General features: G+C 48.9%; 1 protein-coding gene across 1 annotated transcript; it reads left to right on the top strand.

Moving 5' to 3' along the window:
- The first annotated feature begins 5,253 nt into the window (after window positions 1-5,253).
- CRLF2 (cytokine receptor like factor 2) lies at window positions 5,254-25,147 on the top strand. Its single transcript, XM_082447983.1, has 8 exons — window positions 5,254-5,642; window positions 12,392-12,494; window positions 15,284-15,447; window positions 16,381-16,514; window positions 18,415-18,577; window positions 19,327-19,432; window positions 21,756-21,840; window positions 23,968-25,147. The coding sequence occupies exons 1-8, from the start codon at window positions 5,561-5,563 to the stop codon at window positions 24,232-24,234; spliced, it is 1,104 nt and encodes a 367-aa protein (XP_082304109.1). The 5' UTR covers window positions 5,254-5,560; the 3' UTR covers window positions 24,235-25,147.
- The last annotated feature ends 437 nt before the right edge of the window (window positions 25,148-25,584 follow it).

Genomic DNA, 25,584 nt, shown 5'->3' with positions numbered 1-25,584 from the left:
ATAAACCCCAGATTCTAACCGTCCCTTTGAGTTACTGATCATTGAGTTTCTCCATGTATGCATGCTGCATGTGTAACTTCTGCTTTCTTCTTTCCTCTTAGCCTATCTGCTGTCAGTTTAATTTGCAGGGGCCTAGGAGCAGAACCTAAGAGGATAGAGGAAAAAGATTTTTTTTTTTTTTCCTTCCTTCCCCTACAGTTTCACCTTCCCCCACTTGGATGTTTCCATCCCTGTAAGAGTCAATCCTCTTTCTTAGTCCAGAACCCTATAGAACCCTGTGCTCCGCTAGTGCCTGCCTGTTCTGTCCCCCTCCCTGTGATGGATTTATTCCCTTTCCCGTATTACTGTTCAGCCACGTGAATGAGCTCTGTGGAGGGTCACCCACCATCTTGAATCTGAGGGCTCATTGCCAGGAGATCAGGCTACCGAAAAGCTTAGGAGCTCATGAAAGAATGAGGCTCGTTTAACCTGGAAATCAAGGTAGCGTTGGCCATCCTCAGTTGTCTGAACGGGGCTCACACAGAGATGGGTTTTCTGTGTGGTCAGAGGACACGCTGGGTGGGGGGAACAGGTGGACTTTCTGTGCATTGCAGCCATTCGGATACGAGATGGAATGTTCTCTCCGTAACAAGCTTGTGGCCCCTCCCAGACTTAGGGTGACATCTGTATGAGTTTCCTGGTACAACCGTAGCAAAGCACCACAGATGGCAAGCGGGTGGGGGGGTGGTTGGCAGGGGGGCTTACTGTCTTGACAGTTCTGGACGCCAGAAGTGCACAATCAAAGTGTCAGCAGGGTGGGTTCCTTTTGAGGGCCGTGAGGGTGAATCTCTTCAACGTCCTCTCTGCTAATTCTAGGAGCCTCAGGGGTTTCTTGGCTTGTAGATGGCCATCTTCTCCCTGTGTCTTTACATGCCCCTCCCTTTGTGTGTTTGTTGGCATGTCCAAGGTCCCGTTTCTGCAGGACACAAATCATATTGGATTAGGGTCTACTCAAAAGATTTCATCGTAAATCGATCATCTGCAAAGACCCTATTTCCAAATAAGGTCATAGTCATAGGTTCTGGGGGTTAGAGCTTCAATATGTATTTAGGGGGAAATTGAACCCACAATAACATCTTTCTGGGATCTTCCAGAACCCAGACTGGATGATCTTCCATGATTCTAGCCACCCATCCGTCCATTCATCATTCACCCATCCATCCATCCATCCATCCATCCACCCATATGTTCCTCCATTTGTCCCTCTGTCAGCTTTCAGGATTATACACTTTCTGTGTGTCAGAAACAGGGTGGACACCATGCTCCCGGGACGTGTAGACACAGACCAACGGAGCCCTACTAAGCCCATCATCATTGCACGACTACGTCAACACGTTACATTTATTTAGGCCTCCACTTAGCTAGTGTTGAACTTGTAATTTCACTTATGAGACTTTATCACATCACAAATAAAGATCTTTTCCTCAGCCAAATTGTATTTCCTCATTCTAGGAGAAGTCCAGGAGAACTGCTCTGGTTCTCCCATTTTTGCCCGTGTCATTGGTCACCTCCTCCACCCCTTCCTGGTATTTCTGTGCGGAGCCAGGCTGGGTTTGGGGGTAGGTGGGATGGAGCAGGGGAAGACAGGAGGCTGGGATGGGCTACAAAAATGGCAGCTTTTCCAAGACTCAGTTGTTTATGAAGGCAACATTACTCAGCAGAGGCAGGCCCTTTCGCTCAACGTTGTAACTCTCTGGCCAAGAACACACCATGCAACTAAGAAGTGAGTTTTCTTTGGCCTGTGATATAAGTAAGCACTGTGCACTGGTCCATGGTCTACACCGATGGTGTCTGCTGGCCCGTCCGCAGAGCCGTTAACGTAACCACATGTGGGCAAGGCATCCTTCTCCCAGATCCAGATACGCAGGCCCCCCGAGTTCCACCCACGCTGCCTCTGAAGCCAATCCCTCCGTTTCCAAGGTTCTAGATCAGCACAGCTGCCCATCTTCAAATCTCTCCTCAAACAAATGAAATAGCCAAGAGCCTCCCACATGGTTCTGTGCTGTAAAAATGCCGCTGTGCTACGTCCATCGCTCCCAGGCCTCTGCTCTGTGCTGGGGCGAGGAAATCCTCCTGTTATGTAATAGTTCTCGGTACACAGTAAACCCTGACACGCTTGCGCTGAGATGAATCTGATAGCAAAGCTCGCGGCTCATGGCGTTCGGCTGCCCCCCCTGTGCCTTTTTGAGATTACATCCAGCAGCGCTGGGCAGATTCAGAAACAGCCCCGTGCCGGAGTAGAGGTGAGAGGTCGTGTCACGCTGCGCGTTCTGACACAACTCGGTGCGGCAGAAGCTTGACGTTTAAGGCCGGTGGAACCGACACTGTGGTTCATTATAATTGCTGCGAACCCATCTTATCTTGACTTCATGTAACAATGAACTGTCTTTTTTGGAAATCACGTGGAACCTGAGCAAACAGAGATCGCTCTTGTGGAGAAATCTGGATGGGTGTGAATTCTTTACAGCTGCTCCCAAGGGGGTTCATTGTCGCTTGAGTCTGGGCTGGCCCGTGGCTTGCTTTGGCCAATCAAAGATAGCGGAGGTGACCGGACCTTGTGGAACATTCCATGCCGTCAAGTCTTCCGGTCAGGGAAGGGACCAGTCAAGCTGTCAGCTACTACTCAGTCCAGAGGCCAGGTGTGTGAGGGAAGCTTCTAGAACATTCCCACTCAGTCCATCCTCCCGTTGGCAATGGACCCAGCCAACACCTGCTCCATCCAGCCTCTGAATCAGGAGACACGACAAGCTGCTGTCATGGGTGCCTGTAAGCTTCGGGGTGATTTGTGCCACGTCCACAGATCGCCACAATCATTCCCACGTGCAGGGCGAGTGGGCAGAAGAGAAGAAATAACAGCAGCCCTGACGTTTTCAGCTCCATTCACACACACGTTTTATAACCTCCCTCCTCTTTGCTTCTCTCGCTTGCTGACTCACCCTGCACGTCCGATACGGAGAAAAACGCACAGCACAGTATCCGTTTGTGGCTTTGAGCGCAGAGGGCGGACGGTGGGGAGGAAGGTGCACGCGGGGTGATGTGTCATCTCCACGAGAGATGACCGTGGACCCCGGGATTCACGTGCAGTTTGTTTCCAATCTGGAATCCACAAGGGAGGGGAGGTCTCGCCTGCCCATCTTCTCCCCCCGCCCAGGTTTATGCCCCCGTGAAGGGCAAGGCCAGAGAAGGTAAAACCTTCCCGCGCAGTTCACCGAGGTAGCACGACCCCGGCCATCATGCCTTTCCCACCGGGTCACCCCTCTCGGAGCGGTTCAGTGTCTCGGAGCCGTCAAAACATGGGGGCACAGCCTGTCACAGTTTTCCAGGAAGTGCGGGAGAGCACCGCGGACTCCTACCCTCTCTCTGTGCCTCTTCGGTCCTCCCAAAGGGCAAACGCTCTTTCACGTCATTGACCCGGGGAGCTGCGGGAACCCATCTTCGGGGACCACCCGTCTCTGTTCCCATAAAATCCTAATCTCACAGGAGCCCCGTCCCTGCTGCAGAAGCGCCACGGTGAGGCTTGGCTTTCTTCTCCGACCTCAGAGTGGCCTCCCAGGCCTTTTCTCCCCGTGTGGTCTGCCTGAGTATTTCCTTTTTTTAGGTAAAATTTCTGAAATGAACAGTTCCTGCTGGGCAAGGTCCGCTCTGGAAAAGAGCTAGAAGCTCTAGCTGCCCTGGATGGCGGGAAGGAGGGAGCAGTGGGGGGGAGATGAAGGGATAAGGGTCCCCCCTCCAAAGGGAAGCTTGGGGATGCCTGGAGCCCTTTGGCTGTCCTGGCTGGGGGCGGGGGGATGGGGAGAGGGGAACCCCTGGCACCTGGTGGGTGGAGACCAGGGAAGCTGCTCCACACCCCACAGGGCCCGGGACGCCTCACATCAGAGAGTCACCCAGCCCCAGAGGTCAGTAGTGCTGAGGCTGAGAAGCCCTGACCCAGCATGAGAGACTTCCTATCAATTATCTATCATCTATCTACCTACCTACCTACCATCTATCTATCTCACTATCATCTATCTACTTATCTATCATCAATCTGTCATCAATGTACATGAGTATATATGTACATATATGTACATATATGTACATATATACATATGCATGTCTGTGTCTCTCAGTCTATCATCTATCACACTAAGGTGTCCACGTCATAATCCCTGGGTAGTAGACAGACTAATGTCCCCAAAGATGCCCACATCCTAATCCCTGGCAACTGCAAATATGTTACCTTACAGGACAAAAGACCTTTTGCAGATGTGATTAAGAATCTGGAGATGGGGACTTCCCTGGCGGTCCGGTAGTTAAGACTCCGCGCTTTCACTGCAGGGGGCCTGGGTTCAATCCCCGGTCAGGGAACTAAGATCCCACAAGCCGCCACAGCATGGCCATAAAAAAAGAATCTGGAAATGGAGAGAGTGTCCTGAGTTCTCCAGGTGGGCACAAGGGCCCTTACGTGTAAGAAGGAAGCAGGAGGTTCAGAGTCAGAGAAGCAGAGGTTGGTGTCACGTGGGCACATGAACTGAGGAACGTGGGCGCCTCTAGAAGCTGCAAAGGCAAGAAGACAGATTCTCCCCTGGAGCCTCCGGAAGGAGCCAGCCCTGCTCACACCTGGATTTCAGCCCCGGGACAGCAGTGTTGGACCTCTGACCTCCAGAAGGATGCCCACGGTGGAAGCACCCCTGATCTGGGGCCGGGAAGACCCGAGTCTCAGCCTGCCCTGCAAGACGCAACTGGAAGTCCATCGGCCACTGTCTGCTTCTGGGAAACTGCGTTTTTAACTCCGCAATGGAGCAATTCGTGTTTACTCTGCCCATCTCGCGCTGCTCACAGATTCTGTCCGTGGCTGCCTGTGAAAGGGCTTTGTAGTTTTGACATGATTTTACAAGCGCAGTTACCACGGTGGGTGTTGTGTTTTGTTAGAGTCACCCACTCCCGGGGGCACATTTGGAGGCAGACATGGGGGCCATAAACTGGCCGCTGAGGGCCAATCCAGGCTCCCTTCCGTGGGAAAAAGCCCACCTACAAATCTCCCTGGTAACATCTGGGAAACGATTCTCCTTGGGATTCTACAAGTCCCCAAACTTTGTCCTTTATGGATACCATGCTGTCCCCTGCTTGGCTTGAGGCCATTGGGAGGGGGACCAAGTCTCCCTGCTTCTGGGTGAGCGGCCAGGAAACCTCAGCAAGATGAGGGCTGCAGGACAGCGCTTGGACCTCGATCTCCAAACACAGGATTCTCACGACCCACCAGACGGTGAGAATCCTGGGTGTAGATCATATCTGATAATGTTTCAAGTGAGATGTATCCGGCGGGGCTGCAAAAGTGCTCGGCGGGGCTGAAAAAATGATCCTGCACTTTTTTTTTTTTTTTGACAAGAGTCATCTTTTAAAATAAAGCATGACTCTTTCCTGTAGTCATTTCCCTAGTTTCTTTTCCACATTTTAAAGACGGGGTGACTCTGTACGATGAACTGAGGCGCTGACCTTGGAGGCGCTGACCTTCTGTTCACTGACTTCTCCTCCTTCAAGCATGAGGCGTATCTTTCTGCCCTGGGCAGCCTCAGCTCTCTTCCTGCTGGGACGTGTGATGGCTTCAGAAGAAAAGGAGCTCGGTAAGTCAACAGCTGGCAAATGTAGCCATTTGTCTGCGTGAAATGCCTGTTCTTTGAACATCTCTGCTTTTTTCTTTTTATGGTGTCTTTTGCAAATGCACTGTTTTCTTTGTGAAAGTGACAAGGGCTTACGCAGGTTTCTGAGTCTCGGGCAAAGCCCCGTTTGCCTGTTGCAAAGGACCCACTCTTGAGTGAGTTCAGGATTAGGTTTGAATGGAAAAAAAATCAATAGAAGAGCCCTTGTCTGCAGAACTGAGAATCTGGGCTGCTTTGTTGTTCTGTCTGCCTCCAAAGAGGTGAAAGGCTTTTGTTTAAATTAATACTTACCTTCCCGTGGTGAGATCATGCGGCCGCAGTGCCCCCGAGAAAGACAAGGGCTTCCCCAGTCACCCGTCGGTCCGCGGGGTCATCTGTGAATCCCACGGCTGGCCGTGCCTTCTGAGAATGATTATCAGTGTCACCTTGCTCTCTGTCCTCAGAGCCTGGTTCCCGGGGCTTTTCCAGAGAACTGTTTCCAGGCTGCATGATCACCTTACAAGCTTTGTCAAAAGGCAGCCACAGGAGGGGGCGGACGGGAGGGGTCTGGTCCCGTCTTGCACTAGACAGCTTTGATTTGCTTTCCAGCTCAGGGGAGGCCCGGATGGGAGCTGGTGATGGCACGTTCGTGACATTTAGCTTCTGAACTGTCCCCAGCCATCACCCCATGCTTGACCGTCCACGTCCGAGCTGGCCTCTCGCCTGCCTGGTTGGGAAGGGTCCCTAGGGGCCTTCTTTGCTGCAGCCCTGGGGTTGCAAACTGCGTATCAAGGGGACACGGTGAGGAGGGTGAGAGAGCCTGGATGTGGGATGTCCCCAGGGCTGGCACCTACATAATTCCCTAGCTCTGTGCAATGCCCCATGCTCCGTTTTCACGTGGCCGAATCCAGGACTCCATCTGCCAGCGACAGAAGGCAGAGGGAGGAGAGGTTTGGCTGTGACCGGAGCTCCCCACGGCCACAGACAATCCTTGACATCCACAGTTTCCTCCTGACAGCCCCCCTATACCCGCCACCACTGCGCACGTGGACTTTGAGTGAAGAAAGAGCCCTTTAGACCAGTTCTGGATTCTGACCCACTTGATGCACATCCGTGGGCAGAGGTAGGGGTTCAGGTCGTGGATGGACAGAGGGTCCCACCCGAGGCGGTTCTCATCCCCCTGTGAAGCCGGGCTCGCTCAGAACCTTTGTAGGAACTTCCTGGAAAATGCAGAACTTGCTTCACGAAAGGCCTTTGTGGTTTGCCTGCTTTTCTTTTACCCGAGGTCATGACAGGTGTGTGAACACCTGCGGTCCCACTGGGCACAGTCTTAGGAAAGCCTCCCCCATCCCACCCGAGGTCCCGGAGCTGCGCAGGGAGGTCCCTCTGGGGCCGTTTCCACCCCGTCGATCCATTTTGAACCAACAGATTCAGACTTCACGACTCCATTGGGCTTTCAGATCATATTTCCATCTGAGGCTATTGTGTGTTTCTGATGGGGCTAGTGAGAATGCGCGTTTGCCCCGAACACGCCTAACCCTCGTGAACCCTGGTGAACCGGTGTCAAAAGAAGCACGAGGGGCGGTGAGTGGGAGTGATCGGAGGGGGGGCTCATTAAAGGCTCAGGCGTGAGGGGGGAGCGTGTCCCCACCAGCCATACAGAATGAGACACCCTGAGTCTTCAGACAATCCCCAGGCTGTTTCACTGACCAGCAGCCGTGTGGGCTGGAATCGTGTTCATCACATCGGGGGCACATAAGGAGGGAGGGGGCGTCGGGCAGAATCGGGGAGACCAGGGAAGTCGGGGATGGAGGCAGATGAAGGGGAAGGGAGAGCTTGGAATGGAAGAAGGATAAAGGCGGGCACACTATACATGTCCTGACGCCCCGGAATAACTCGGGAGACGTTTGCCGCCCGAGCCCACTTGCTTACCCCAAACGCAGCAGGGATTCAGGCTTGGGTTTGGGCGGGAAGCGTGGAGGGAGGCGGTGGACGAAAGTGACCTGACAGCTCCTGGTGGCCCTAAAAAGTGTTCTTAAGGGGGAAGACGCTGTCGATGAAAAATTAGTCAGGCGATCTGAGAAAGAAATGGAAAATTTTATTCAAGCCAAATTTGAGGATGGTAATGGGAAGAGCATCTCAGGAAGCTCTGAGAATGGTTCCGCCCAAAGGTTTTTGAGGCACAGGGCTGTGCATCCAGTGACGTATTAGTGACCGTTATGCACTCCAGATCTAAGCGTCGTCCTGGCCCCTTACGAGGTCAACAGGGAGCGTTGCCTTTAAGGAAGTGTCTGGGTGGCGCCAGGCGAAATGTTACTCTTCATGGCCGAGCAGGTATTTCCGCCGATGGGGGAGGTCTGGCCGATGCCTCACGCAGACACACGATGCACAGCGAGGGGAGACAGGAGGCCAAAGGGCAGAGAACATTTTTTATGTTTAAGTTTTTCTTGTCTTGCCATAAAGCATGAATTTTATTTCTCTCTCCTTGTGTGTGGTCAGGGCGACGGGATAGTCGGGACGGTGTTCTTTTCGGGGACGTGGGACCAGCCTGTGGGTGGGGAACAGTGAGGCGGCCACTTGCACGTGAGGCAGTGGTCAGACACCAGCGTGCTCCCTGCAGGTGCTGGGCGAGCCCCCTGTGTGTGGCTGCTTCCTTTGGGCTGTCACTGCTCCAAGGAGACGTGGCCATGCTGATTTCACCTTTTCTGCCATGTCGCCGGTATCAGGTGCAGCTTACGGGGACCCCAGGGGCAAGTGTGTCCCCGTGCACACGGAGGGGCTCAGAGCACACCCAGCAATGCTGCTGACATCAGCCGCCTTTTTTTTTCTTTTTTTTTTTGAAATGATGATAGAAGTAAGTGGAGTTTTGTTGTTGTTTTTTTAAAATTAATTTATTTATTTTTGGCTGTGCTGGGTCTTCGTTTCTGTGCGAGGGCTTTCTCCAGTTGCGGCGAGCGGGGGCCGCTCTTCATCGCGGTGCGCGGGCCTCTCACCATCGCGGCCTCTCTTGTTGCGGAGCACAGGCTCCAGACGCGCAGGCTCAGTAATTGTGGCTCACGGGCCTAGTTGCTCTGCGGCATGTGGGATCTTCCCAGACCAGGGCTCGAACCCGTGTCCCCTGCATTGGCAGGCAGATTCTCAACCACTGTGCCACCAGGGAAGTCCCATCAGCCGCCTTTTCACAGCAGAGAGTAGGTAGGACGGTCCCAGGCGCAGACATGCCTAGGATGCTTGTCCAAATAACCTTTGTGTGTCGGGTATCTTCCTGTTGAAGATTGAATTGTGTCCCCCCAAAAGATATTTTCAAGCCCTGACCCCTGGAACCTCAGAATGGGACCTTATGTGGAAATAAGGTCTTTGCAGATGTGATGCAGTGAAGGGTCTGAGGTGAGGTCCTCCTGGATGAGGGTGGCCCTACATCCAATGGCAGGGTCCTTCTAAGACACAGAAGAGGAGAGACCCAGACACAGAGGAGAAGCCCCGGGAAGACAGAGGCAGAGACAGAGGGAGGCGACCACAAGCCCAGGGAAGCCTGGAGCCCCCAGAAGCTGGAAGAGGCGGGAAGGACCCTCCCCTGGAGCCTCTGGAGCGAGCGCGGCCCTGGGACACCTTGACCTCAGACTGGTCTGGTCTCCAGGATTGAGAGAGGATAAATTCCTGCTGTTTTACCCCTCAGTCTGTGGTCATTTCTTGCAGACGCCCCAGAACACTTGAGCACCTCTTTATGGAATCTGCTCTTGCTTTGCTGTGTCCTGTGTGGTCCCATGATGATCTTCAGAGGGTTTTCAGGGAGGGTTTGAGGAAGGTTGGAAATCGACACCCAAAGACAGCTCCCCCCCCACCGCCCTTGCCTTGGTACAGACAACCTTTGTCACCAGGGTTGTCCTGGTACACTTTGCCATTTACACCTTCATCTCTTAAAATTTCCGAATAAGTTCATAATATTCCATGAAATCAGCACATACTTTCTAAGCAACAACGGGTCCTGGTGGCCCTGAGTTCTTTCCGTTCAGGAGCCGACATTCAGGTGGGAACAGTGAAATCACGGGAATGAGACGGTATCTCTCAGTGGCAATGGTGCCACCAGGATTGTTAACCACCGATGGCCCAGGTTGGCGGGTAATTTCTGGAGAGATGGAGGTGTTTCTTATGGTACTGCAGAAATAGAATCAAAACTGGCATCTCTCGCCAACCCAGAATTCTTCTCCACAAAGGTAGAGATAAGAGAGACACGATTTCATGACTGAGTAAGCATTGAACAAGACTGAGCTCTAATGCACATGCCTTTTGAGAAGGAGATTGGCAAGGCACAAACCCTTTTCTAGAGCAAGGTGGACACCAGCCACTGCACCCACGTTCTCAAACGGGAGGACGTCCCAGCACCATCTGTAACCGTAATTCTTCCTAAACTCACCTTCCAGTGGGAGGGACCACCTGGGTCAGATCATTGGCTTTATCCAAAGGAAAAATTAACTTCTGTCTTTACGACTGAAGGTGCTTTTACGACTTGGAGCCAGACCCCTAGCCCCTCACAGAAATGGGGCACCACGCCGTTTATGTGTGCTTTTCAAAGAGTTGGCTCCCTTGAGAGAGATACGCCTAGGTCCCAAATCTGGCAAAAGCTCGCTAACTTCTAGAAGTCTCTACATATATTTCAAAGGGATGAAGAAAAAACTTACACATTTTCTTTTTGTTTAAATATATTATGAGTTTTGGGACTTCCCTGGTGGCGCAGTGGTTAGGCACCCACCTGCCAGTGCAGGGGACACAGGTTCGAGCCCTGGTCCGGGAAGATCCCACATGCCGCAGAGCAACTAAGCCCTTGCGTCACAACTACTGAGCCTGCGCTCTAGAGCCCGCAAGCCGCAACTACTGAGCCCGCGAGCCGCAACTACTGAGCCCGCGTGCCACAACTACTGAAGCCCGTGTGCCTAGAGCCCGTGCTCTGCAACAAGAGAAGCCACCGCAATGAGAAGCCCACGCAACGCAACGAAGAGTAGCCCCGGCTCGCCGCAACTAGAGAAAGCCCACGCGCAGCAACAAAGACCCAACACAGCCAATAAATAAATAAACAAACAAATAAATAAATTTATAAAAATATATGAGTTTTAAAATTGAGATATAGTTGATTTATAATATTATATATGTTTCAGGTATACAACATAGGGATTCACAATTTTTTAAACATTACACTCCATTTATAGTTATTATGAAATATTGGCTATATCCCCTGTGTTATACAATATATCCTTGTAGCTTATTTATTTTATACGTAATCGTTTGTACCTCTTAATCCTCTACCTCTATCTTGCCCCTCCCCCCTTCCCTCTCCTCACTTGTAACCACTAGTTTGTCCTCTGTATCTGTGAGTCTGCTTCTGTTTTGTTACATTCACTAGTTTGTGTCATATTCTAGATTCCACATGTAAGTGATATCATGTGATATTTGTCTTCCTTTGACTTACTTCACTTAGTATGATCATCTCTAGGTCCATCCATGTTGCTGCAAATGGCATTATTTCATTCTTTTTTACGGCTGGGTAATATTCCATTGTATATATGTACCAAGTCTTCTTTATCCATTCCTTTGTTGATGGACGTTTAGGTTGCTTCCATGTCTTGGCTATTGCAAGTAGTACTGCTATGAACATTGGGGTGCATGTATCTTTTCAAATTAGAGTTTTCGTTTTTTCGTGATAAATGCCCAGGAGTGGAATTGCTGGATTCTATGGAGCTCTATTTTTATCTTTTAGAGAAACTGCCATAGTGTTTTCTACAGCGGCTGCACCAATTTACATCCCCACCAACAGTGCACAAGGGTTCCCTTTTCTCCACACCCTCGCCAACATTTATTATTTGTGGTCTTTTTGATGATGGCCATTCTGACAGGTGTGGAGCCTAAGTAACGTCTAAAGCAAACATTGAAGGACTCACTTGACCTTGAGCTTTTCCTCGACTCGTCATGTGTGGTGTTCTGAGTAAGACAGCGACTTTGGTGGACGGGGGACAGTGTCCACTTCCTCTCTGTGTGCCCACAAAACGTGGTGCCGCTGGACACACAGTCGGCACTCACTGTTTACTCTTCACACTAACCGATGATCATTACCTCTTGCCAACATGAGAAGAAAGTCAGCTGTAACCTTACACTGACTGTTGTCTCTCAAAGTGACTGAGTTTTCTCACCGACCTTCATAGATCCTGCAGTTCTTACTGACATAAGTCATGACCGGTTTGTTTGTGAGAATCTTGGTTTTCTCTGTCCCTTTAAAGCACTCTATCATTCTTGTATTATAAGTATGAAACACATAACAGACTCCGGATACATAGTAAGAATATAAACTATCTTGTTGATAATTACAGATAGATGACATAGATAACAGATAGATGATGGTAAGTTAGATGATAGATAGGTAGATAGATGATATAGATGATAGATGATTGATAGATACATAAATAGATAGTAGATAGGTAGTAGATGATGATGATGATGAAGATGATAGATACATAGATAATAGAGATAGATAGATAGATAGATAATAGAGATAGATAGATATAGATAGATATCATGTTGAAATGATAGTATTCTGGATATATAGGGTTAAATAAAATATATCATCAAATTTTTTTTAAAAAGCACTATATCATTCTTATAACATGAGTGCTGACATCATTTTACAAATTTCACTCTTTCCAGCATTGCCTCAAAGTCTACTTTATTTGTCTCTTTTTACCCAGGAGAAGCATTGCAGCTTCAAATCATCAACTTTAATTTCGAAACTGTGAAGGTTACGTGGAATGCAAGTGAATACTCTGGGACTAATTTGACATTCCTCCTAAAGTAAGTGCCCTGAGGAAGGGAAAACCATGCCTATGGCTAAAATATTTCGTCTTCTAAGATGTCAGCAACTGGGAGGCCCAGGAAGTGAACGTGTGAAGAATCAGAAAGTGCAAGTGCGAATGTGTGTGCCCTCAGGCCTCACCACAGCTGCAGCCGCAGCTCCCAGACCTTCTAACGGAGTGATGACTGACTCACGCTCGAAACCACCTAGATTCTTTTTTTTTTTTAAATAGATATTTGATTATATCTTTTTTCTTTTTTTTAGTTAATTATTTAATTTATTTATTTTTGGCTGCGTTGGGTCTTCCTTGCTGCGCACGGGCTTTCTCTAGTTGTGGCGAGCAGGGGCTACTCTTTGTTGCGGTGCGCGGGCTTCTCATTGCGGTGGATTCTCTTCTTGCGAAGCACGGGCTCTAGGCATGTGGGCTTCAGTAGTTGTGACTCACGGGATCTAGAACACAGGCTCAGTAGTTGTGGCGCACGGGCTTAGTTGCTCCGGGGCATGTGGGATCTTCCTGGACCAGGGCTCGAACCCGTGTCCCCTGCATTGGCAGGCAGATTCTTAACCACGAGGGAAGTCCCGCATCCGTTTCTTTAGTCATAAAGGAGATAATTCTTGGTCTCGTCACTGCTTGGGTTTGAGATCTTAAGGATGGAGTATAAGCTGGTCTCACGCTGGGTCCTATAGGCTTCTTCTTTTTTTTTTTTTTAAATTAATAGCTACTCTATTTATTTGTTTAATTTATTTATTTTTAGCTGTGTTGGGTCTTTGTTTCGTGCGAGGGCTTTCTCTAGTTGTGGCAAGCGGGGGCCACTCTTCATCGTGGTGCGGGGGCCACTCTTCATCGCGGTGCGCGGGCCTCTCACTATCACGGCCCCTCCCGTTGCGGAGCACAGGCTCCAGACGCGCAGGCTCAGCAGTTGTGGCTCACGGGCCCAGTTGCTCCACGGCATGTGGGATCTTCCCAGACCAGGGCTAGAACCCGTGTCCCCTGCATTAGCAGGCAGACTCTCAACCACTGCGCCACCAGGGAAGCCCAGGCTTCTTCTTAATATTGCAGGGAAGCCTCAAAGATATACCCAATCTTGGGACATCCCTATTAAAAGTGTCTCCTGGAAGGGATAGTTAGGGAGTTTGGGAATGACATGTACACACTGGTACATTTAAAAAGGATAACCAGGGACTTCCCTGGTGGCGCAGTGGTTAAGAATCCGCCTGCCAATGCAGGGGACACGGGTTCGAGCCCTGGTCCGGGAAGATCCCACATGCCGCAGAACAGCTAAGCCCTTGCGCCACAACTACTGAGCCTGTGCTCTAGAGCCCGCGAGCCACAATTACTGAGCTCGTGAGCCGCAGCTACTGAAGCCCACACGCCTAGAGCCCGTGATCCACAACAAGAGAAGCCCCTGCAATGAGAAGCCCATGCACCGCAACAAAGAGTAGCCCCCGCTTGCCGCAACTAGAGAAAGGCCGTGCACAGCAACAAAGACCCAATGCAGCCAAAACTAAGTAAATAAATTTTATTAAAAAAAAAAAAAAAGGATAACCAACAAAGACCTACTGTATAGCACAGGGAACTCTGCTCAATGTTATGTGGCAGCCTGGATGGGAGGGGAGAACGGATACATGTATATGCCTGGCTGACTCACTTTCCTGTGCACCTGAAGCTATCACAGCGTTGTTAATCAGCTCTACTCCGATATAAAATGAAAATGCCTCCTTGAGTCAAGGGCTGGGTTACTCTGCAGGTCACTTACTTTCCTAGGGCGGCCGCAACAAAGTACCAAAAACTGGGCAGCTTAAAACAAGGAAAATTCATCCTCCCCCATCCTGGAGACTAGATGTCTGAGGTCAAGGTGTCCCAGGGCTGCGCTCCCTCCAGAGGCTCCAGGGGAGGGTCCTTCCTGCCTCTTCCAGCTTCTGGGGGCTCCAGGCGTCCCTGGGCTTGTGGCTGCGTCTCTCCCGTCTCTGCCTCTGTCTTCTCGGGGCTTCTCCTCTGTGTCTGTGTCTCTCCTCTTCTGTGTCTTAGAAGGACCCCGTCATTGGATGTAGGGCCACCCTCATCCAGGAGGACCTCATCTCAGACCCTTCACTGCATCACATCTGCAAAGATCCTATTTCCTAATGAGGTCCTGTTCCCAGGTTCCGGGGTTAGTATTGATACGTAGGCATGCCACTTGGAGGGCCACAATTCAAGCCCTACAAGATCCATACAAGGCGTGTAAACATTTGAGAGAGGGGTACTTTTCTGTTTCGACAGGTCTTGCTGTAGTTGTAAGGGGAAGGGGGTCATTGAAGCGAGTGACATGGTACCTAATCTGAGTCAGTGACAGAGTCATGGAGCAAAGGAACGGCCCTTAAGATGTTCTTTTTAAGATGCTACAGGGCTTCCCTGGTGGCGCAGTGGTTAAGAGTCTGCCTGCCAATGCAAGGGACACGGGTTCAAGCCCTGGCCTGGGAAGATCCCACACGCCTCAGAGCAGCTAAGCCCGTGAGCCACAACTACTGAGCCTGAGCTCTAGAGCTCACGAGCCACAACTACTGAGCCCACGTGCCACAACTACGGAAGCCTGCGCGCCTACAGCCCGAGCTCCGCAACGAGAGAAGCCACGACAATGAGAAGCCCGCGCACCGCAACGAAGAGTAGCCCCCGCTCACCTCAACTAGAGAAAGCCCGTGCACAGCAATGAAGACCCAACACAGACAAAAATAAATAAATAAATAAAATTATATATATATAAAAAAAAAAGATGCTACATAGCTGAATTTTTCTCTTTTTAAATCACAGGTTAAGCGGCAATGAGGCATACAGACCATGCTCCAAGTATACCCTTCAACAAGGTTACACTGCCGGGTGCCTCCTGAAAGTAGAAAAAGATGCAGTTCTACATTTTTCCATCAGGAATGGAACTCAGCCCCTTCTCAGCAAGAGTTTGTGGATCAGCAACTACCGTACGTGCTTTGGTACCTTGAGGGGTGACTGTCCGTTTTGGATTAGGGTACATCTTACAAAGGTGGTGAAACCCTCTCTCCAAAGATTCATGTTTTGGTCGGGACTTCTGTGAGGCAGTGTTTCTTTTTTTCCCCCCCTTTTCTGAGGGATGGGATGTCACAGGTGCATCTCAGAATCCCGTGAGAGCTATGGACCCCCTACTGAAAAAATCCCTCATAGACATCGTATAAGTCTCCTCGTGTCATAAAAAATGATCAGAAATTGGGTAGCTTAAAATAAACATTGTCTCCCAGTTCTGGACACCAGAAGTTCCAAAGTCGAGATGTGGGTAGGGTTGGTTCCTTCTGGAAGTTCTGAGGGAGAATCTGCTCCAAGCCTCTCCCTCACTTCCTGGGAGCTGCTGGTAATCCTGGGCATCCCTGGGCTTCTGGCCACATCCCTCCCGTCTCTGCATCCGTCTTCATGTGGCTTCTCCTCTGTGTGTCTGTGTCTCTTCTCTTCTTATAAGGACATCCCATATTGGATTAGGGCTCACGCTACTCCAGGACGACCTCATCTTATCTTAAACAATTAATTACACCTGTAATGATCCTCTTTCCAAAGATTCTGAGGTGCTAGAGTCCAGGACTTCAAAGTGTCTTTTTCTGGTGGGACACAATTCATCCCATAACAGATACAGAAAAGTTTTTCAAGCAGTTTCAGAGAGCTCTTTCCATGAGACACCTACGGGTCCTTGGAGAGCTGGCTAAAAGTTCTATTGTCAATGTACTAAAGACACGGAAACCCCAAATCTCATAAGGTGTTAGAGGAGGGATTGGAACAGTCAGGGGACAGTGAACCCAAGCCCAGTTACCACTGTAATGTTAGAGATGTGCAATGTTTATCTTTGTAGAGGTGTTAGTCACAATAGATGTGCTATTTCTCCTTCTTAGTGAAACCCAGATCCCTGAGTGACCTGAGCTTCCAGTGGCATCAGGGAGCAGTGACAGTGACTTGCTCTGACCTGTGGTACAAAGGTCTCGTGTATGAAATCCAGCACAAGAGCACCTTTGACACCGAGTGGCAGGTGAGGGCAGGGACGTCTTCTCAGGCCAGGTGTGCGTAAGTATCCCCAAGATGCGAACGATGGAGAAAGATGGAGAGACACAGAGACAAAGATATTGAGATTTATTTTAAGGACTTGGTCATGTGATTGTGGAGCCTGGTGTATGTGACAGAAGCGGGGGGGACTCATCCAAAAAGGGACAAGACGGACAAATGGCTGGAATTAGTAGACTAGAATCACTGCTCATCAAAGAAATACACATTAAAATAGAGGGATACTGGGCTTCCCTGGTGACGCAGCGGTTAAGACTCTGCCTGCCAATGCAGGGGACACGGGATCGAGCCCTGGTCAGGGAAGATCCCACATGCCACAGAGCAACTAAGCCCGGGAGCCACAACTACTGAGCCCACGTGCCGCAACTACAACTACTGAAGCCCGCGTGCCTAGAGCCCGTGCTCTGCAACAATGAGAAGCCCACACACCGCAACAAAGAGTAGCCCCCGCTCACCGCAACTAGAGAAAGCCCGTGTGCAGCAACGAAGACCCAACGCAGCCAAAAATAGATAATATAAATAAATTAAAGTTTAAAAAAAATAGAGGGATACTGGAGTTCTCCTAAATAGCTGATCATAAAATGTGGTCATTTTTGATGACGTTGAACATCAGGAAACTTTAAGACCTCCGTCATGGTCCTTATTCTCATCAGTTGATTCCCTTTGCAGAAATCAATCCTCGGGGAATAATTCAAAATGTGGATGAGGCTGTATGCACAAAGACGTCTATCGAAGCATTATCTAAAATAAGTACATGGACTCAGGGGCCACCTGTGTGGCATACAGCGGGAGAACAAATTATGGTACATTTATAATAAAATATTTAAGAACCACCAAAAGGTATTTTAAAGAATATTTAGTGATAAGAAGCAATGCGTACATTAAATATTGTGTTCAATGAATACTATACCCCTGGAAGGAGAGAAATGATATCAATTTGTTAATGGTGATTGTATTTTGGAGCTAGAATAAAGACGGGTTTTAAGTGTCTTATTTTGCCTTGTGTGTGTGTGTGTGTGTGTGTGTGTGTGTGGTTTTCTGTGTGTTTTCTGAAGTCTCACATGGAAGCATGCATTACTTTTTTTTCTTTTTTAATTAATTAATTAGTTTTTTGGCTGTGTTGGGCCTTTGTTGCTGCATGTGGGCTTTCTCTAGTTGCGGCGAGCGGGGGCTACTCTTTGTTGCGGTGCACGGGCTTCTCATTGCGGTGGCTTCTCTTGTTGCGGAGCCCGGGCTCTAGGTGCACGGGCTTCAGTAGTTGTGGCACGCAGGCTCAGTAGTTGTGGCTCGCGGGCTCTAGAGCGCAGGCTCAGTAGCTGTGGCGCACGGGCTTAGTTGCTCCGTGGCATGTGGGATCTTCCCAGACCAGGGATTGAACCCGTGTCCCCTGCATTGGCAGGCGGATTCTTAACCACTGCGCCACCAGGGAAGCCGCAGCATGCATTACTTTTATATTCATAAAAAAAGTTACTTGGGGAATACAGCCAATATTTTATAATAACTGTAAATGAAGTATAACCCTTAAAAATTGTAAACCACTATACTGTACACCCGTAACATATAATACTGTACAGCAACTATACTTCTATTTTAAAAAATTACTTTCTTTTAAAGGAAAGAACTTAGTAATTCTTCAAAAGCGTCTGTCATCATGTTTGTCATAACGAATTTTTTTTCCTTTTTGGAGGCAGGTGTAGAGGTGCTGCCACATTTGTTTTTGCTGTTGTTTGGAGGATAAAGATCTGGGCAGAGAGAGGAAGTGAAACAAGAGAGGGAAATCCTGCAAGGAGGAATCTTGTGTGAATCCCTGGTAGAAGATGAAAAAGTCTGGGTCAATCATGGGTCATCGTGTCTCTTTTTCCCTCTAGTCCAAGGAGGCAAAAACCTGCAATGTCACGCTCGACAGTTTGGATGCTGAGAAGTGTTATTTCTTTCGGGCCAGAGTGAAAACGCTGGAGTCCAGCTACGGCTCTGACACATATCCAAGTGACTGGTCAGAGGTGATACACCAGCAGAGGGGCAAGCTAACAGGTAATGTCACGCAGCATCGCTGTACAACATGGTCCAGCACCCTACGTTGGGGGGAGGGTGGAATGGGGCACCTGAAAGCACGATGACCCCAAGTCCTGCTCCAGAGGTCACGGTGGAAGCAATTCTTCTTCTGGTTTCCATCATTATTGGACTAATGTTCATTTTTATTTCGATGAACATAGCAAGAAAAATATGTCATTTATGAATGTGGTTCCATGGATATAGGTATAGATGCATAGAGAGATCTATAGATAAATAGGTGATAATGGATAGCTAGATTGATAGATGATAGATGATGATAGATGACAGATATACATAGATGATAGATAGATGACAGATATAGACAGATGGATAGACATAGATGGATAATAGGTGATAGATAGATAGTTAGCTAGATAGATGGATAGGTAAGTAGACAGATATGTATCATAGATAGATAAGTAGATAGGTAGGTAGGTAAATAGATAGATAGATGATAGATAGATGATAGATATGGATAGACCAAAGCAAGCCCTGATATCCTCAAATACCCCTGGCAGTGAGTTAAATCTACACTCCCTCCTTCCTAATGTTTGCCTGTCCAGTGTCACCGTCTCTCTTTCCAGGATATTTCACACCAAAATCAAGATTTGCTGACCCTGACATTTATAAAGGAAAAAAAAAATGGGGGTGGCAGGGTTTGGAGTGTGATCTAGTATTATGTTGAAATTATCTTGGTAACTTACAGCCCTCATTCTGTTTTGCTTTAGATTTGTGCCGGGAAAACAGCCTTTTCCCAAATTTTATTTTAGCTGCTGGCATGCTCACCTTCCTGATAGCCTCCCTTCTCCTTCTGCCTTTATGGAAACTACGGAGGTAAGGATGACCCTGCCAGAATCCTCAGACACACGGGCTTTGGTTCCAATATGTCCATGAATTGGGGGGGAAAAAAAGAATTGTCTGATATGATTATTTAGCTGAATATCACTTTCTCTATAATACACACTTTGCCAGTGGTATATGACAAGAAAATTGAGAGGGAAATAATGACAAAGGTGCAGAGATATCTGCAGAATTCATTGACAAATATTCTCGTGGAGACAGTAGGATACAAGAATGCTCATTCCTATCAGAGCGTTACCTTGCTTCAAACACATGCCCCATTGAGCTGTGTCCTCCTGTCATGTTACAATGACAGGTACTTAAAACACCTTTTAATTTTTATTGAGATTTATTAAATGAGACAATTTGGTGAGTGACGTGAGAAGAGCTGGACAAGAAGAAAGCTTGTCTGGTTTGTAAATCCATTTACCGATACAGCAAAACAATATTCTTTGAGACCATAGAAAGCATTTCAAAAATATGATATTAAATATTTCTCCCCATTAACCTTCCATGCAATAATTTAACAACCGCTATTTCCATCTTTCTTTAAACGTACTTGCGCCTGGGCCTTTTACTTCTTGATGATGTTTGAAGGAACTGATGCCCAGGGCCGTGGGTGCCATCTTTGTTTCTTAGGATGAGGTTTCCATAGCAACGACTGGAGTGATGAATAGAGAAACACGGACCGCCATTCTGGACCACTCAGGCTGGGTCTGAGCTAGGCTAAGTTAGACAATTTCAAGGACGTCCCATCGTGGTTGGATACAGCGTGGAGCATCTTCCCTTAATTCTTGCAAATCGCCCCATTTTTTCTTCAGTCTGCTCTCTCTTTGACCAGCTCAAACAGATGCCTGCAATATGCTTCTCTGCAAGGGAGTAGATGAAGCAGTCAGATAAGTGTGTTGACAGGTGACATGTCTGATGTTTTTAATACAAAACTGAAATCACCCCTGAGGGAATCTGAGGAGTACACTTCTTGGAAAAAACTAACACTTGTCCTGTCTTCAAGGAAGTCCCTGTTCACGACGAGTGGTGAAATCAACTGTATTATCTTCCTGGGGCTGCCATAACAAAGCACCCCAGACTAGGGGTGCTCAAACAACAGACATTTATTTCTCCCAGTACTGGAGGCTTGAATCTGAGGTCCAGGTGTGGGCAGGGCTGGTTCCTCCTGAGGCTTCTCTCCTGGGTGTGCAGACGGCCCTCTCCTCCCTGTGTCCTCACACGGTCGTCCCTCTGTGTGCATCTGTGTACTAATCTCCTCTTCTTTTAAGGACACCAGTCACATAGGGTTAGCAGCTTATTAGATGAGAACCTCTTAGGTTCTTTCCTGGGGGCCTGCAAATTAAACTGACCAAAGACAGAGTAACATAAGAAAATGCATGTTTCTTTACTGATGTAATATTTTTAAGCACATGGAGATTCGTAGAAAGGAAGTGAACACCTAACAAGGCAGTTAATTTGGGGGCTTCTATACCATTTTAACAAAAGGTAATAATTTGTGGAAAAGGAAGACAAAGGAAAAGGGAGTTTGGATGTGGGTAAACTGTGGGAAGGTGACTAAGAAATGTGTGGGGGAAACTACAGGCAGATAAAGGTTGTCTATGTGGAAGCATCTTGGTGCCATCTCAGTGATGTGACTCATTGCCCATTTCCTGGTAAAGGAGAGGGGGGGTACCTTTACAAATGGAATTTTTTTTTTTTTTTTTTTTTTGTAAAGAGGGAAATTTGTGCTCTGGTTTTAGGTGGACGGGGGAGGGCAGAGGGCTTCTCCTGTCTCTGCTGTTTCTCAAGTGCCTTCACCTCCAAATACACAATATCCTCAAGTGGCATATTTTGGGGTGGTGTATCCTGAGCACCTTCATACCCCATGTCTATGACCTCATTTCACCTTAATCACCTCCTAAGAAGTACAGCCTCCAGATACGGTCAGATTGAGGGGTTAGGGTTTCAAGCTATGAATTTGGGGAGGTGGGGACACAATTCAGTCCATAATGTCAATAGAAATAGTGATTCCTAGGTAATAAGAATTGCTCTTTTGCAGAGATGGGCTCCATGCCCCTAACATCACATTCCTGGTGAGGGCTTCACGTGGCTGCTGGGAGCAGGGTACCTGGGGGGATAGGAGTGGGGCACATGTTTTGAAATTGGGGACGCAATTCCGCCAAGGTGTGCAGCCTCTGGGGTCAAAATCTGCAGCCATCCTGGGCCCCTCATGGCGGGGCGAGGGGGGGGCGCGTCTGTCCGCCTGGACGTCCACAGCCCTGCTCAGGGGCGCCAGCCTGTCTGACCAGACTCTCCATGTCCATTTCAGGGTTAAGAAGGTTCTCATGCCCAGTGTGCCGGATCCGAGATTCACCTTCTCTGGGCTCTTTGAGTCTCACCAAGGTAACTTCCAGGTAAGCGCCATCTCCTTGGGCATGAAAAACAGGCTTGCTTTGTGCTGTCCTAATATCTCCCCTATGCACCATTTAAAAACCCGCTTTTATTCCAGCGGCCTCTTTAAATGCCTGTGAGCCTTTTTGCATTTGAAAGCAGCAGCATGTTCTTTTCTCTTTTGGTCAGAGAGAGTAGATCCAAGGGCCTCCGAGGGTGGCTTCTCTTGAAATCAGCCCCAGAGATCAGCGGCCCCCCCTACGGGATTTTCCAGCCTAATCGCTTTCTGATCTCATCAGGAAGTTGTGTTCTTAATCTGTTCCCTCTGCAGGGCTGACAACAAAACCTACACTTCCTTTTTCAAACTTTATGGTTGTTATTTCATTCATGTGATAAATGCTTAAAGGGGGGCTGAGGAGGAGTTGGGAGGAATGAGAGAGAGGGGATCAGCGCCCCCGTCCCCAGGAGATTGCCAGGCAGTGGACCCCCAGGCGTGGATTTTATAGGACCCTGGGATCAGAGTTATGCCAGTTCCCTGCGGCTGCTACAAACTGCGGGGTTCAACACACCACACATTCATCCTCGCCCAGTCCTGGGGACCAGACATCTGAGATCAAGGGGTCCCAGGGCCGCACTCCCTCCAGAGGTTCCAGGGGAGGGTCCCTCCTGCCTCTTCCAGCTTCTGGGGCCTCCAAGCGTCCCTGGGTTTGTGGCCGCATCCCTCCCGTCTCTGCCTCCGTCTTCACGGGGCTTCTCGTCTGTGTCTGTGTCTCTCCTCTTCTGTGTCTTAGAAGGACCCTGTCATTGGATGTAGGGCCACCCTCCTCCAGGGGGACCTCATCTCAGACCCTTCACTTCATCACATCTGTAACGACCCTATTTCCAAATCAAGTCCCATTCCCAGGTTCTGAGGGTTAGCACTTGGGCATATCTTTATTTTGGAAGGGATGCACTATTTAACCTTCCACAGGAGCAAGGTGAATTTTAAAACTACTTAGGTGTAGGAGAGGGGAAAAAAATGGAAAGAAAACCCACAAAAACATTCCTCTATCCTGTTAAGTTTTGTCCCTGATGCCTGCAAATTAAATAGACAAAAAAAAAAAAAAAGAAAAAGAAAAAGATTAAGAAGAGAAAAGGTTTATTTTGTATGCACATGAAAACAAGTGAAAACCCCCAAGAAGTAGTTACAGACCTGGGGGGTGATGTGCCATTTTAACAAAGGGTGATAGAGTGTGGAGGAGAGACCAAGTAAAAGAAAAGGGGTTGGGGACTTGTGGGTGGCAGGCAAGATATGAGAAGGTGACTAGGAAATGCATGAGAAATAAGGGTTCTTTAGTAAGATTTTATGCAGACTCAAGTTCTCCCAGGTGATAAGTGTCGTCTCTGGAGTTGGAAGGGTCGGGGTGACCGTTTACAAATGTACATTTCCTTTCCAAAAGGGACATTTATGCCCTGCTTCTAGGGAGGATAAACGGAGAGCAGAGAATCCTCTCTGCAGCGGTTCATTCTCCATTGCCTTCAGCTGAAAATAATCCTTGTGCCAAAGCGACATATTTGGGGGTGTCCCAGTTCCTTTCAAGGGAGAGGAGAGGGGGTTACAGCAGAGCTTAGGACAGGAAATCGGAAGTTTTTCAATACTTGGGGCTGGAAGAAGGAGACGGGGGAGGCTGGGCCGGGGAAGGGAGATGTCATAGGGGACAGAGGAGTCACTCGTGGAAGACCCTATTCCAGATGTGCTTCCGGCCAGCGTCAGGAAACCCCAGGGCACTTGTTAGAATTCAGCATCTGGGCCCCCTGGACCTGCTGAGTGATAATCCTCCTTCTGAAAAGTCACCCCCATCTCAGAGAACATACCTGCGGGGTGGGGGTGGGGGAGAGGAATCTGTGTTTCCTGTTTTGGGTTCCAGAAAAGCCCTTCAGGCAGTCCTCATGTGTGAGGAGTGACCACAGGCCAGCGCTTTGAGGCTGATGACAAAAGGAAGGTCTGAAACCACAAGCTCTATGCCAAGATGCTAAACATGAGAGCTTTTTTGTTCTGCTGTGGGTGGCATCCCCTCCGGAGGGAGGCTGCCAGGGTCCCGGGGATGCACGGGCCCCGAGGGGAGGGGTTTGCTGCACGGAGCCTGAGTCACGATGTTTCATCCTGGCAGGAGTGGATCAAGGACACGCAGAACGTGGCTCACTTGAATAAGATGGAAGACGGGGAGCAGGAGTCCATCCCGGAAGAGGCCGCGGTGGTCCAGCTGGCAGAGATGCCCATGACAGCAGTGACGAGCCCTGTGTACCGGCAGACAGAGGAGGAAGAGGCCACCGGGGAGGCCGGCCAGCTCCCTCGCCAGCCCCCCCAGGACGGCGAGGTGGTCTCTCTCGGGGATTTTACGTTTGTGATGAGTGACGACTCATACGTGAGGTTCTGAGGGGGTGCAAACTCAAAAGCCAACATCAAAATCTACGTTGACATTGTAGGACCCAGGACAACATCTCAGGGACTAAAAACCACTGTGAAGGGAACTCCCCAGAACCGAGGATGCTGGTGTCTGGGGTCACCCAACACCCCAACCATCCAACCAATGCATCCCATCTCTGTCGATATGCAAGGGCTTGAAGGCGGATTCCCTATAGGTGGCAGACTGTTGGTTGGGCTTGTTCTTGCTCTCACCTGGCACGTTGTCACGGTTCACTTAAATCGTAAGGAAGGACAGCCAACGGCCTGAGACCACCTTCCTTCGCATGTGCCCACCCAGTCCTGCCCTCTCGCCATTACTACTTGCACCTGAGTGGTTCCTCAGATCTTTTGCTACGCGGCACACGTACCCAGCAGGTGAGGCATGGCACCCCCAGGTACAAAAGGAATTCTGCGTTACCAACACCAACCAGCCACCCGGCTCTTGCTCCAAAAGGGAAAAACCCTCTTTGCAACCACTGAGGCATTTTATTAAGCAGACTCTGTTTTAATTCCTGAGTCCACACTCAGGACATCACTTCTAAGAGATATTTGAATGTAAAAACCCTGCATGAACATTTGAAACATTCCCCGCTGAGTGTGCATTATTATTATTTTTTATATTGAAATAAAAAGAAAAAAATGTTGGCATGAGAAGTACGGTGAGATGTAAACAGCTTGCTGATATTTGTGGAGATAGTGGACAATGTTAGTTTGATGCCCTCAAGCTTCACATACAGGATGTATCTAGATTTCTAGATTATTGAGATCTAGTTGTTTTTTTCTTTTTTTTTTTCAGGCCGGCATTGAGTTTATCTTGTCTCTCTCTGCAGGGTGCAGTAAATAAACTTGATCAGATATACCTGGAGTCCGTGTGTGTGTGTGTGTGTGTGTGTGTGTGTGTGTGTGTGTGTGTGTGTGTGTGTGTGTGTGGTGTTGGGGATTTATAATTTAACAAAATCTCTCCCCACCCCCAGAAAATTCCTCCACAAAGATAGAAATGGAAAGAAAACACTTTTATTAGTGAACAAACACTAAGCTAGAATACAACACACATTGCAGGCAGCCCGCTAAGGGTTTGCAAACACAGAAGGACTCTCACCCTGTTTTTGAGCTCAGCAACCCGTTCCCCCATCATTCTCAAGACAACATTGCTAATTGTCTCCTCTCTGTAGGATGTAGGTGTTGCAATTTGGGGCGAGGTTTCCAGCTGCGGTAAGGCCACTCTCTTCCCTGGAAGCCGGGAGGTGGGCGTTATGTGATTGTTCCCGTCTGGGAAGGTCATTCCTGGGTCAGAGCTGTGGTGCGGGGCTTGGAAGTGGGA

The sequence above is a fragment of the Balaenoptera physalus genome, assembly GCF_965194825.1.
Source record: "Balaenoptera physalus genome assembly, chromosome: Y".
In the NCBI taxonomy this organism is placed as follows: Eukaryota; Metazoa; Chordata; class Mammalia; order Artiodactyla; family Balaenopteridae; genus Balaenoptera; species Balaenoptera physalus.
This window is presented reverse-complemented; position numbering and strand designations above follow the sequence as displayed.

Coding starts and splice junctions, on each gene's coding strand:
- CRLF2 (XM_082447983.1), top strand. CDS start 5,561: ATGAGGCGTATCTTTCTGCCCTGGGCAGCCTCAGCTCTCTTCCTGCTG. Junction 16,515..18,414: donor CCTTTGACACCGAGTGGCAG/GTGAGGGCAGGG, acceptor TTTTCCCTCTAG/TCCAAGGAGGCAAAAACCTG. Junction 19,433..21,755: donor CCTTTATGGAAACTACGGAG/GTAAGGATGACC, acceptor TGTCCATTTCAG/GGTTAAGAAGGTTCTCATGC.